Source organism: Capra hircus, chromosome 20, assembly GCF_001704415.2.
Source record: "Capra hircus breed San Clemente chromosome 20, ASM170441v1, whole genome shotgun sequence".
Lineage (NCBI taxonomy): Eukaryota > Metazoa > Chordata > Mammalia > Artiodactyla > Bovidae > Capra > Capra hircus.
In genome coordinates, this window is record NC_030827.1 from 31,885,000 (window position 1) to 31,899,574 (window position 14,575).

A 14,575-nucleotide genomic window follows, 5' to 3' on the forward strand; every position below is an offset into this window, starting at 1 on the left:
TTGTGATCATTTTTATTTCATTTCTTTTTCTGTGGTTGACTTTTAGTTTCATGCCATTGTGGTCAGAAAAGATGCTTGAGATAATTTCTATATTCTTTGTTGAGGCTTGTTTTTGTGCCCCAGTATGTGGTCAATCCTAGAGAATATTTCATGTGCATTTAAATAATGTGTATTCTGTTTTTTATGGATATAATGTCCTGAAAATATCAATTAGGTCTAACTGTTCTATCATGTCATTTATGATCCCTGTTGCCCTGATTTCTGTCTAGAAGATCTGTCCACTGATGTGAATAGGGTGTTAAAGGTCTTGTACTATTACTGTATTCCTGTTGGTTTCTCCCTTTATATCTGTTAGGATCTGTTTTATGTATTTGGGTGCTGCAACATTAGTTGCATATATGTTGATGAGGATAAAGTTCTTTTCTTGTATTGATCCTTTTATCTTTATATAGTGTCCTTCTTTATTTTTTTATGGCCTTTATTTTAAGGTATGTTTTGTCTGACACGTGTATTGTGATTCCCACTTTGTCATTTCCATTTGCATGAAATCTTCCCCTATCACCTTTCAATCTGTGTGTCCTTTGCTCTAAACTGGGTCTCCTGTAGGCAACATAATGTAGGCTCTCATTTTTTCACACAGTCTGCCACTCTGTGTATTCTGATTGGGACGTTTCGTCCACTGACATTTAAGGTAATTATTAATTGATACGTACTTATTGCTATTTTAAGTCCTGCTTTCCCACTGATTTTTAAATTTCTTCCTTGTCCCCCTCCTTTTTTTTTGTGGTTTGAGTTATTTTTGTATTATGTTCCTTTTGGTTTTTGTGAATCTGTTGTTACGTTTTAAATTTGTGGTTACCTTGTTTTTTCAAGTATGTATATACCATATTATATTCTACCTGCCTTAGACTGGTAATCATACAGGCTCAAACACGTTCTAGAAAATGATTAAAAAATTTTACATTTTGTACTCTTTTCTCCCACATTTTAGGATTTTGATATCCTCTTACATCTTCATGTTCATCCTTTTGCTGTTCATTTGGGTTATCATCACTTTCACAAACATTTTAAAAAAATCTGCATACTGGTTTATTAAGGTGATTTACTTTCTAACTGTGATTTCCTCTTCTCTATATATTCTTGCTTCTTTTATGTTTAGAGAAAGCCTTTCAGTATTTCCTTTGTATGTGTGTACGCTCAGTCATGTCTGACTCTTTGTGATCCATGGACTATAGCCCGCTAGGCTCCTCTATCCATGGAATTTTCCAGGCAAGAATACTGGAGTGGTTTGCCATTTCCTTCTCCAGGTGTCTACCCATCCCAGGGATTGAACCTGCATCTCTTGCATTGACTGGTGGGTTCTTTACTAGCTGAGCCACCAGGGAGGCCCTTTAGGTACAGAAGTCCATTCAGTCCAGTTCAGTTGCTCAGCTGTGTCCAACTCTTTGTGACCCCATGGACTGCAGCATGCCAGGCTTCCCTGACCATCACCAACTCCTGGAGTTTACTCAAACTCATGTTCATTAAGTTGGTGATGCCATCCAACCATCCCATCCTCAGTTGTCCCCTTCTCCTCCTGCCTTCAATCTTTCCCAGCAACAGGGTCTTTTCCAATGAGTCAGTTCTTTGCATCAGGTGGCCAGAGTAATGGAGTTTCAGCTTCAGCATCAGTCCTTAAAATGAATATTCAGGAATGATTTATTTAGGATTGACAGGTTTGGTCTCCTTGCAGTCCAAGAGACTCTCAAGAGTCTTCTCCAACACCACAGTTCAAAAGCATCAATTCTTTGGCGCTCAACTTTCTTCACAGTCCAACTCTCACATCCATACATGACTATTAGAAAAACCATAGCTTTGAGTAGATGGGCCTTTGTTGGCAAAATAATGTCTCTGCTTTTTAACATGCTGTCTAGGTTGGTCATAGCTTTTCGTCCAAGGAGCAAGCGTCTTTTAATTTCATGGCTGCAGTCACCATCTGCAGTGATTTTGGAGCCCATAAAGAGTAAAGTCCCTCACTGTTTCCATTGTTTCCCCACCTATTTGCCAGGAAGTGATGGGACCAGATGCCATAATCTTCGTTTTCTGAATGTTGAGTTTTAAGCCAACTTTTTCACTCTCCTCTTTCACTTTCATCAAGAGGCTCTTTAGTTCTTCACTCTCTGCCATAAGGGTGGTATCACTTGCATATCTGAGGTTATTGATATTTCTCCTGGCAATCTTGATTCCAGCTTGTGCTTCATCCAGCCCAGGATTTCTCATGATATATTCTGCATATAAGTTAAAAAAGCAGGGTGACAATATACAGCCTTGAGGTACTCCTTTTCCTGTTTGGAACCAGTCTGTTGTTCCATGTCCAGTTCTAAGTGTTGCTTCCAGACCTGCATACAGATTCCTCGAAAGGCAGGTCCAGTGGTCTAGTATTCCCATCTCTCTCAGAATTTTCCAGTTTATTGTGATCCACACAGTCAGAGGCCTCCCTCAGTCCTCAGTGGTAAAGAATATGCCTGCCAATGCAGGAGATATGGGTTTGATCTCTGGGTTGGGAAGATCCCCTGGAGAGGGAAATTGGCAATCCACTCTAGTAGTTTGTTTTTATTATGGATGCTTGTCACTTTTTCCCTCAGTATCTGCTGGCCTTATTCCCTTGATAAGGAGAGTGTGCAAGTGTGATAGCTGGTGCCCAATCCTCAGGTAATCTGTGGTGGCTCATGAGTGCCCCTGGAGCATGTGTTGGGAGCAGAGGTGGTGAGGTACTCCTTGAGTTTACAAGGAACGTGGTGTCAGCTCATGACCACTCCTGAAGTGTGGGGGTGGGTAGTAGCTTGTGATAGCTCTTGGAGCTGGTGGGGTGGGGGTGGAATGCCTGTTACCTGAGAGCAGGCTGCAAGGTCCCACCCCAACCCTTACCCAAACAACGGTGCCTGGCCTCTAAGATGGTCCAGGCTTCCACCATGTACATCCTCAGGTGCGGTTACACCAAACTGCAGCCCCTTCAGGCTGTTTTAACACAACCAACCCAAGTCCTTTCCCTGGGTCTAATCTCTGAAACCTGAGCTTCAGCACCCAACCTGCACCAGCGGACATGGGTCTCTGGCTGGGGAGTGCAGGGGAGGGGCGCTGACCATCTGTTCAGGTTTCTCTACATGCTAGCTGCTACAAACCAGTTCCTGTGTTCTTCTCGAAAGCTCTGAAGCTCCCCCTCTGTCCTGGCTGATCTCCCCACCAGTGAAGGGACTTCCTGGGGTGGAGTACCTTTCCAATTTATTTCTTTATTCTTTTGTCCTACCCAGTTACATGGAGAGTTTCTTGCCCTTTCCAGAGTTTGGATGTCTTCTGCCAGTGTTCAGTAGATATTCTCTGAGGATCAATCCATATGTAGATGTATTTTTGATAAATTTGTGGGAGGAGGTGAGCTTCATGTTTACTACTCTGTCATCTTGATTCAGAAGTCAATAACTTTTAAATACATAAGACATTCTCATAATTTTAAGGGATGTATTTTTAAAAACTTTTCCCAGAAGGAATACAAAAAATTAAATGTGATACATATAGCTTGGAAAAGGTTTCAACATAAGGATCTGTTCTTAAGGTAACATTTAATTAGTGTCATGTACAACTTAGATATTTTATTAGTTACCTTGAGGAGATCTGGATCAATTCCTTTAATCTTTGGAACGGGAACTGGGGGTAGAATCAGCATCTTAATCCTTGAAAACAAAATTTTGTTTTGATGTAAGTTACTCATTCTCATCTCAAAGACAGAAATAAAATATTGACAATATTATTACTAATACAAAGTAACTATTATTACTAATATTACTAATACAAAGTAACTTTATATTATTACTAATATAAAGTAATATAAGTAATATTTGGAATAAGTGAATCTGAGAAAGAGAAGGAAAAGCATTAAGCAGTGAATGATGAGGCAAAACTAAAGAACGGAAAAAACCAAACAATCCTCATCTAAAGTGAATTTAAATAAAATGTGGTTTTCCTATAACTTTTACTTAATGTCTTTTATAAAGTTTCAGAATTTGGAGTTAGACATTTAATTCCATCTGAAGCCAATTTTCATGTCAGTTATAAGGAGGTAATTTTAATACATATCCATAATTTGTTGGGGAAGGGGAGGAGAAAGAGCCAATCCATGTAGAGATATGCACCCTAAAAAAAGAATGGGCTGAGATAAGTTCATACCACAATGCTCACATGAATTATAAAATTATCTAAGATAATCTCATTAGCCAGGATGTCATTGCATGGTTCATTTCAGTTAAATTTGAACTACTTCTAATTAGCACAGGTTTATATAAACAATTCCATAATGCACTTAAATTTTCTGTTCCAAATATTTACATTACTTTTGACCATAATTTATTTCAGTGTCTATCCTGCCTATCTTGTGCCTAAGGGTATTCCCAGCACCTAGAAAATTTCTGGCACAGAGAAACATTGCCTGAATAAATCTGAGTAAATCATTTGTCTATTTCATTAGTGGTGTGAATAGAGTTTTCATTTTAAAATCAACATGTGGCTCTGGAATAGAGATAATACATTCCAATCTGATTTTGGGATATCAGATGATATTCTACTCAGTGTGAATAAATAGTCTGGTCTACTCAATAGGGAGGGCGTCCTGGGTAGCTCAGCTGGTAAAGAATCTGCCAGCAGTGCAGGAGAGCCTAGTTTGATCCCTGGGTTGGGAAGATCCCCTGAAGGAGAGCATGGCAACCCACTCCAGTATTCTTGCCTGAAGAATCCCCATGGACAGAGGAGCCTGGTGGGTTACAGTCCATGAGGTTGAAAAGAGTCACACATGACTGAGCAACTAAGCACAGCACTCAATAGGGAACCCATTCTCTGAATGTTTTCATCGCTTTTTAACCTAATCCAAGGCAAATTTCACTTGGTAAGTTGAATTTGGGTAGACTCACTAGTTTTACTTAGTGGGACAAGTGTTAAATTGTTACTGATGAACAGAAATAATAGGGAAAAAAAAAAGCATGCTATTAGTAACTGCTACCACTTTTGAACGCCTCTAATAATGCCTCCAAACACTGAAACTGTGTTGGCAAATTTCAGTCTGTGGGCCAAATCTGTTCTGCCCTCTGTTTTTGTAAAGCAAGTTTTTTTAGAACATGGAGTCAAGTTCATTTTACATATTATCTATGTAGCATAGTTTACATATTATCTATGGCTGCTTTCATGCCACAGTGGCAGAATTAAGTAGTACTGACAGAGACTGCATAGCCCAGAAAGCCAAAGATTTACTGTTCGGTTATTTTAAAAACAACTTTGCCAACACTTGTGCTAAACATTTCCTTTGGTGGTTACTACGACGCGGGAGGAAGAAGATATCTGTGGAAAGATTTAGAGATTTAAGGAACATGTTCAAACCACACACTAATACTTGGTTCAGCTGGCACTCAAATTCAAAGCAGCTGACCCCAAACCCATGCCCTTTGCTCTCTGTCATGCTGCTGGGTTAACCTGGTTCTGCATTTCTAAATAAATAATTCACAGGTTCTGTTGTTGTTTAGTTGCTAACTCATGTCTGACTCTTGCAATCCCATGGACTGCCGCACACCAGCAGGCTCCTCTATTCTCCATTAACTTCTGGAGTTGGCTTAAACTCATGTCCCTTGAGTTGGTGCTGCTATCTAACCATCTCATTCTCAGCTGCCCCCAGTCTTTCCCAGCATCAGGGTCTTTTCCAGTGAGTCGGTTCTTCGAATCAGGTGGCCAAAGTATTGGAGTTTCAGCTTTAGCATCAGTCCTTCCGATGAATTAGTCAGGACTGATTTCCTTTAGGATTGACTATTTGATCTCCTTGCTGTCCAAGGGACTCTCCCAGCGTCACAATTAAAAAGAATCAGTTCTTCAGCACTCAGCTTTCTTTATGGTCCAACTCTCACATACGTACATGGCTATGGAAAAACCATAGCTTTTTTTGACTATACGGACCTTTGTTGGCAAAGTGATATCTCTGCTTTCTAATATGCTGTCTAGATGTGATAGCTTTCCTTCCATGGAGCAGCATCTTTTAATTTCATGGCTGCAGTCACTGTCGGCAGTGATTTTGGAGCCCAAGAAAATAAAATCTGTCACTACTTCCCTTTTCCCCCTTCTATTTGCCATAAAGTGATGGGACTGGATGCCATACTCTTAGCTTTTTTTGAATGTTGTTTCAAGCCAACTTTTTCCACTCTCTTTTCACCCTCATCAAGAGACTCTTTTGTTCCTCTTTGCTTTCTGCCATTAGAGTGGTGTCATCTGCATATCTGAGGTTATTGATATTTCTCCTGGCAGTCTTGCTTCCAGTTTGTGATTCATCCAGCCCAGCATTTAGCATGATACTCTGCAAATAAATTTAATAAGCAGGGTGACAATATATAGCCTTGATGTACTCCTCTCCCAAGTTTGAACCACTCTGTTGTTCTGTGTCTTGTTTTAACTATTGTATACAAGTTTCTCACGAGACAGGTGAAGTGGTATTTCCATCTGGTATTTCCATCTCTTTAGGAATTTTCTAGTTTGTTGTGATCCACACAATCAAAGACTTTAGCGTAGTCAATGAAGCAGAAGTAAATGTTTTTCTGGAATTCCCTTGCTTTCCCCACGATCCAGCAGATGTTGGTGATTTGATCTCTGGTTCCTCTGCCTTTTCTAAATTTAGCTGGTATATCTGGAAGTTCTTGGTCCACATACTGTTGAAGCCTAGCTTGAAGGATTTTGAGTATTACCTTGCTAGCATGTGAAATGAGCACAGTTGTACAGTAGCTTGAACACTCTTTGGTATTGCCCTTCTTTGGGACTGGAATGAAAACTGATCTTTTTTAGTCCTGTGGCCACTGCTGAGTTTTCCAAATTTGCTGACATATTGAGTGCAGAACTTTTGCAGCATCATCTTTCAGGATTTGAAAGAGCTTAGTTGGAATTTGGTCATGTTCACTAGCTTTGTTTGTAGTAATGCTTCCTGAGGCCCACTTGACTTTATACTCCAGGATGTCTGGCTCTAGGTAGTGACTACACCATCGTGGTTATCTGGGTCATTAAGACCTTTTTGTATAGTTGTTTTGTGTATTCATGCCACCTCTTTTCAATCTCTCCTGCTTCTGTTAGGTCCTTACCATTTCTGTCCTTTATCCTGCCCATCCTTGCATGAAATGTTCCTTTGATATATCTTCAATTTTATTGAAGAGATCTCTAGTCTTTCCCATTCTAGTGTTTTTCTTTATTTCTTTGCATTATTTAAGAAGGGTTTCTTATCTCACCTTGCTATTCCCTAGAACTCTATATTCATTTGAGTATGTTTTACCCTTTCTCCCATGCCTTTCGCTTCTCTTCTTTTCTCAGCTATTTGTAAAGGCCCTCTGCCCCCGCCCCAGACAACCACTTTGCCTCTTTGCATTTCTTTTTCTTTGGGATGGTTTTGGTCATCGCCTCCTGTACAATGTTATGAACTGCCATAGTTCTTTAGATACTGTGTGTCCCAGATCTAATCCTTTGAATCTATTCATCACCTCTACTGTATAATCATAAGGGATTTGATTTAGGTCATGCCTGAAAGGCCTAGTGGTTTTCCCTACTTTCTTCTATTTAAGCCTGAATTTTGCAGTAAAGAGCTGATGATCTGAGCCACAGTCAGCTCCATATCCTTTTGCTGACTGTATAGAGCTTTACAGGTTCAAAACCAAAAATGTAACATAACTCTAATTACAGGAAGCAAAGATCCCCAAATATGTTTACTCTGTATGGGTCCCTCTTTTTTTTTTTTAAAGAGGATGATGCATTTAGGTACTTGAGAGTTAGCTGTCAGGGAAGTATTGTTGCCTTTAGGCTAGGGTGGCACACCCTATAGCCTGGAGCGACCAAGGCAGTCATAGGGAGAGATGGGAACTGTGACAGAGAACATGTGCCCTTTTTGAATGGGATGGTTGGTCCTCTGTCTCGGGACATATTGCCATGCAGGATTATCAGCCCAATTTCACTATTTTTTTTTTTTTTAATATGGCAGTGACTTAAATTTCTTATTTGGGGTGTTCTGGCCTTTGTTGCTGCCCAGGCTTCTCGAGTTGTGGGGCGTGGGTTCTACTCTAGTTTTGGTGCACGGGCTCCTCACTGCAGTGGCCTCTCTCATTGCAGAGCATGGACTCGTGGGCCTGCGGGCTTCAGTAGCTTGCAGCATGTGGTCTCAGTAGCTGCAGTTCCTGAGCTCTAGGGCACAGGCTCAGTAGCTGTGGTGCACAGGGTTAGTTGCTGCACAGCATGTTGGATCTCCCCAGGCCACAGACCGACCACATGACTCCTGCACTGGCAGGCAGATTCTTGACCACTGTACCTGCCACCAGGGAAGTCCGAGATCTCTGTTTGTAAAGACAATCTAGTAATCTTGATTTTTGTGTGAAAATTCCCTGTTTTAGAAACACTTTGTAGCAAAACCGTTCCTCAAAAATCAGAAGGAAAAAAAAAAAAAAACAACCAGCAAAACATGGATCTGCAGGCTGAATCTGGCTTTCAGGTTGCCACTTCTGTTTTATGTTGATTCAGTTATTTCCTTCCCGATTTAGTCATATAGCTTGATGCCTACAGTAAGTTGTATGGTGGGAGCAACAAAGTATAGAATGAAGATAAACTGGCATGAAACTATGTTTCTGATCTTTATTGTTTAATTCAAATCCAAATTACACTATACATTTTACTAGAGTTGACTCTTAATGATTTGGATTAAGAAAGGGAGCAGTGCCTTGGTTTGCGAACTAACAAAATCTCAAGCAAACACAAGGAGCACCTGAAATCCTTTATAGTCCCGAAGTTGTGCGGTAACTGACATAGTATCTCATTCTTTTGAGTTTTATTTTAATCGTTCTTTCTACACTTGCTGACAGCTACTTTCTACCATTTCCTGCTTTCATTAGAACATGGAAATTTAGACAATGATAAGGGTTTTTGTGGGCATATGAAAAAGGAAGATAAGTTTTTTGTTGCAAAGAATTAAATTCAGAACAGGGAGTTTGGCAGTACAAATAGATTTTCAAATTTTTTTCCAATTTGGTGATTTTGACCAAGTGTCATAGTTAAAAACTTCATTATTCATAGAAAACTATCTTTTAGACAAAGGTTAATATATTTCCTTTGTAATTCTATTTGATCAGAGGATGACTTTTTCTTCCAAATATTGTTAGCTAATGTAATTCAGCAACATAAATTTGCTTGGCTTTCGTGATGACTTGAAATTGACAACTAATGTTAAAAGTAAATTACTTTATGTATGTAGCGAGTTTATCTGCTGTAGTTATATATAAATTAGCCTATCACCTAACTGGACAGTTCAGTGAATTCAAATTAATCTACAGAATAATTTGGCTCCTTTGGCATTACTTAAGTAATGAATACATTTAAGTAAATAATTGTTTAGAATTTTATTTACTAACTTCCTCCCTCCCAAATTGAAAGCTGCTGTTATACTGCTTTATAATACTTGTATTTCTAAGACAATAATGTTGCTAGAAAGATAGAAAACAAAATTTTCCAGAGTTAATTTTGTCCCCCTGAGTTTACATTATTAAATTGGAGATGAAACTCTACTAAAAATAATCCTTCCTGCATTCACTTGGAGACTCTTAAGCATGCTTGACACTCTGTAACTCTAGAATTCTTCTACTGAAATTCTGTTTTGATGTTTACAAATGCTATACAGCTTCAAAACAAAGTAAAAAAATTTCACAATATATTCATAATATAGAGCCTATTTTGATTTCTAGATGCCTCCTGGCTTTACCTGGAGAACTTGTCTTTGGTTTTAGATAGAATAGCCAACTATCTCTGTTTGCCTAGATACAGAATTTTTAGTGTTAAAACCAGGAAAGTCCCAGGCAAATGGAGTGTTAGCTACCCTAATTCTAGGAGAAGGGACAAGATTAACCCAAGGAACTTAAAGCATATTCTAAATGTAAGAAAACCGGCAACCCATACCAACCAGTAACTTTTCCAATATTTTGTATTAAAAGTTTCTGTAGTCTATACTGAGTTTCTTTCAAGAATGACAATAGAATAATGGTCCTTACAGCTTAAGGGAAACTTAAACATCATATAATCCAACACCCTCAAATTACCCGTGAGAACATGGAGCCCTAGAGAGACAAAGGGACTCAAATGGACTCAAACAACAGTGGCAGAATAAAAACTGAAAACTGCCTTCTGGCTGCAAGAGGATGAAGAGTGGTATCCTCAAACTTAGAATTTTATCTCTGACAAAAGAAGGTAAAATACCAAACTGTAAGTATCCAAGCAATTTAAATAAACCCAAATTTACTTAAGATTGGTATCATATGAAGTCTAAAGAAAGGTTTTATTAGATTGAATTATCTAGTGGCTTTAGTTCACCACTTAAATTTTTGCTCTTATATTAGGACTGTGTCAAACTTAGCCAAAGTCTCAAAGCTACCTCAGGGTCCTGGAATAAATATCAGTTCAGACCTTTAAGGTGCATGTCACATGGAATGTAGTCACTGGCCTCACCCTCTTAACATCCTGTGCAACTTTCCAGATAAAACTGAGACCTGTGTTGTCTCTATGTGGACTCAACAAAGATGTAAATGTATAGTGATAACATTTCACTGGGTTGATGAAACACTTCACTCACGATTCACAAAAGAAAACATCAAACAATAGATGGAAACATGGACATTTGCTAAATAACTGGCAAAACATATCAGAGTAGGTTATAGCACACTTACCTTTGCTGTTTAGAAAATACGAGTAAAAATAATGTCACTGTTAGCCCAAGTATTCCAAAGATAATAATTAAGAACCATGGAAACTGGAAATCTGAAAAACACAAAAATAATATCTCACAGAACTATGAATAGTTGAAGTTTACATTTCATTCTCCTGTTCCACATAAAACTTCCTAATTTGTATTCATCTAGTAAAGTCCATGACTTCACTTGATAGCCACTGAAATAGAATGCAATGACTTAGTATTTTCTAAGAACACCTCTATCCACTTCTTCAGATCCTTTTGTATACCAAAAAAAAAGAAAAAAGAAAAAGTAACAGCATACAATTTACGTACAATCCATGTTTATTATATAAACAACCTGCTTTAAACATCTTATGTATTCAGGGTGTGTCATTAAAAGGCATCACTCGAGGGAGAAGTGATGCTTGTTAATATACTACTTTACCTAAGTAATGTCCACTTTTTTTTTAATGTGATCTTTAGATCTAGATCTGATCTAGACTGATGTGAAGTGAAGTCGCTCAGTCGTGTCCGACTCTGCAACCCCGTGGACTGTAGCCCACCAGGCTCCTGTGTCCATGGGATTCTCCAGGCAAGAATACTGGAATGGGTTGCCATTTCCTTTTCCAGGGGATCTTCCCGACCCAGGGATCGAACCCAGGTCTCCCACATTGCAGGCAGACGCTTTAGCCTCTGAGCCACCAGGGAAGAGTCTAGACTGAGGATCCATCAAAAAGATGGGGGCCAAGTTGTACTTTTGAATCATTATTAAAACTTCTTAGATATCACGGTGTACATTTTTACAGCTTAAAAAGTATCGTTTGACAGATCAGTACTAGGACTCTCAGATTTTAGTATGTTGTTCAGTATGTTGTTCAGTTGCTAAGCCATGTCTGATTCTTTGCAACCCCATGAACTGCAGCATGCCAGGCTTCCTTATCCTTCACTATCTGCCAAAGTTTGCTCAAACTCGTGTTCACTGAGTCATGCCCATTGATTCAGATTTTAGTATAACTGATAGAAAATTTGTGGGAGACTGTTTATAACAAGTGCCACCGTGGCAGAGGTTGACTACTTTTAAGGTGGAATTTCCCTGGTGGCTCACATTGTAAAGGATCTGCCTGCAAGGCGGGGAAAGATCCCCTGGAGAAGGGAATGGCTACCCATTCCGGTATTATTGTCTGGAGAATCCCATTGACAGAGGGGCTTTGTGGGCTACAGTCCATGAGGTCATAAAGAGTAGGACACGAATGAGCAGCTAACACTTTCCCACTTCTTTTCACTTTTACCATAACACTGCTTTACTGAAAGTAAGTTTTTATGCTGTGATATTCTTTTATTTTCTTATTCACATATTAAAATATACAAAGGAGCTATTATGCATGCTATAAAGAATTAGTGGGGGAGAGAATACCATTTTTGTTTATTCTTGTGGTATCTATAATTTTATATCAATGATATACTTAGGAATATAATATAAAGCAAGAGTCTTTTTCCTTTTCTAACAGAAGTAAAAAGTTGTTTTAAAAAAAATCTAAGTGAATTAAACGCCATCACGATAAAGGGCATGTGACAAATATACTTTTTCTTAAAAATTTAATTTTTAATATAAATTTATTTAATTGGAGGCTAATTACTTTACGATATTGTATTGGTTTTGCCATACACTGCAAATGTACTTTTAAGCCAGAATTTCCATATATCAAATACTGTCTGAAACAAGCCTACTGAGGAGAGCTTAGAAAAAATCGTGCTATAGACATTTTTACCTGCGCTATATAGTATCATGGGTTCTACCTGTACCATATGTGCAGAAACAATTGTGTTTATATTTTAAAATTACATTTCTTTTATATAGGATCTTCAAATATTCTATGTCACCCTTGAGCACAACTAGCACATGATTTATCAAGCCTTCCTCCAGATAAAAGCCACACACAAACTTTCTAAAACCAATAAGCACCTGCCATTGACTAATGCTGATTCAATACTAGGCTTTCTTTTAGAAGCCACATAGGTAGCCATCCATCCAGATTCAGAATTTCTTCTCTGTGTATTTGAAAAACCTTTTTTTATTATTATAAATGCAAAACAAATGAAATATTAGAAATACAGAAACATATAAAGAAAAGAATCACTTGAAATTCTGTTATGTGGAATTATCACCCCACTCTCCTCCATCAGTAACTTTGTGTCTCTTCTCCTCTTTAACTTGCACCTACATCATGACTTTTCCTGAACAATTCAGAAGTGAAATCCTTCTTCCTCTTTTGTAATGGATAATACCTGTTACAGGTAGTGAACTGCAGGTCCCTCATCCTGAAAACTGATGCTAATGTATACTGACCTGGACAACACTCTAATAATGTAGGGAATGTAAGCCTGTGCATTGACAGAAATCATGTTGGCTGCCATCTTAATCTCTTAGGTTTACCTTCTTCACATGCAGATGGGTTCATCTGAGGAAATGTTATCAGGAGCACCTCACTGAACTTGCCATATTTTTCAGTGTTTCGTTGTCGGGTTCTCACACGCACTTCATACTCTTTATCCAGTCTCAACGAGTACATCGGAACTGATGTTACCAATAAAGGGTCCATCTTTCAAGACAAAATATAAAACTTACTGGTTAGAGAGTCAACAACTCGATGCAATAAGCTCAATGAGGTGTTTCTGCATTTTTATTCAAAATGAATTTCTGGGAAGTAGGAAATATTTTAAAATGCACTCGTGGAGTTTGCTATTTAGAGAAAGATCTAAGTAAGTAACTTAGTAACACATTGTAAATTAACTACACTTCAATTTAAAAATGGTAAAAAAGTCACTTTGTTAAATAAATCACAGTCCTCAAATTAGTTCTGTTATAAACCCAAAGATATGATAGACTTGTTTAAAGAAATGCATCTCTATTCTTGCATTAGGCTGTCAGGTATTCTACTAAGATCAAAGGATAATAGACTTATTATAGAGGATGGCAGAATTATGAAGAAGATTACAGATACACTGCCTACCCTTTGGAATATTACATTGTTATATGAAGACATCAGGACAGTAAAAAACAAACATATTTCCTATTCTCTATGTCTATATCTGTTCTTTGGAAATCCTGGGTAGTCATTCATATGATCACAGAATTGTAAAGTGTTCTAGAAAAATCAGTTGTCTTAAAGTTTCAAATAATTCTATCAGCTTGTTCTATAAGGCTTAAAGTCATCTCAAAAATATATGCTATTCAAAATCTATGAAGAAAAGTTACTAGAGGCCTTTGGTAACAAACATCAGGATCCCACAATCCTGAAGGCCAGGCTATTCCTTTACTTTCCCAAGGAAGGTAGGTGAGATTCTCAGACATGTTGCTATCAAAGAGGTAGACACAACTAATGATGGGGTTTTCCTTCAAGTCAAATATTCAAAGCAAGTAGCCAATATATGCTTTTTATATATTTTCAGATAGAACATCTTGCTCCCATTTATAGGAAAACCAGGAACATTCTTTTTCAACAGCCTGGGTTATTCACACAAATAAGATTCTCATAATTTGTTAAGTTAGAAGCTGGACCTTGAGCTTCTAAAACAAATTTCCTTTCACTACAGTTAGTTTCTACTCACAAAGTACCTCTTCCCCCCCTCCTACCCCCTGTCCCCTACACAGAATCGTTAGTTTGATTTTTTATAGAAGCTTAATACATGGAATATTTATGTACTTAAAATGCTTCTGAATATTAAAATTTTTATTTTTCTTAAGTCTATTTACTATTCTTGAAGCCCTAAATTTCTCTGTCACCATCACCAATATGTTATTTCTTTACAGGTTTTATTAATAACAAA

General features: G+C 38.1%; 1 protein-coding gene across 6 annotated transcripts in view; it reads right to left on the reverse strand.

The window, feature by feature from the left end:
- GHR (growth hormone receptor) overlaps positions 1 to 14,575 on the reverse strand; it is a 296,871-nt gene that overhangs the window by 6,298 nt on the left and 275,998 nt on the right. For all 6 annotated transcript variants that reach the window (XM_018065463.1, XM_018065464.1, XM_013972756.2 and 3 more), the window contains 3 exon segments: positions 13,182 to 13,347; positions 10,743 to 10,833; positions 3,638 to 3,707 (listed from right to left, as the gene is read on the reverse strand). In XM_018065463.1, coding sequence (XP_017920952.1) covers positions 3,638 to 3,707; positions 10,743 to 10,833; positions 13,182 to 13,347 — 327 coding nt within the window.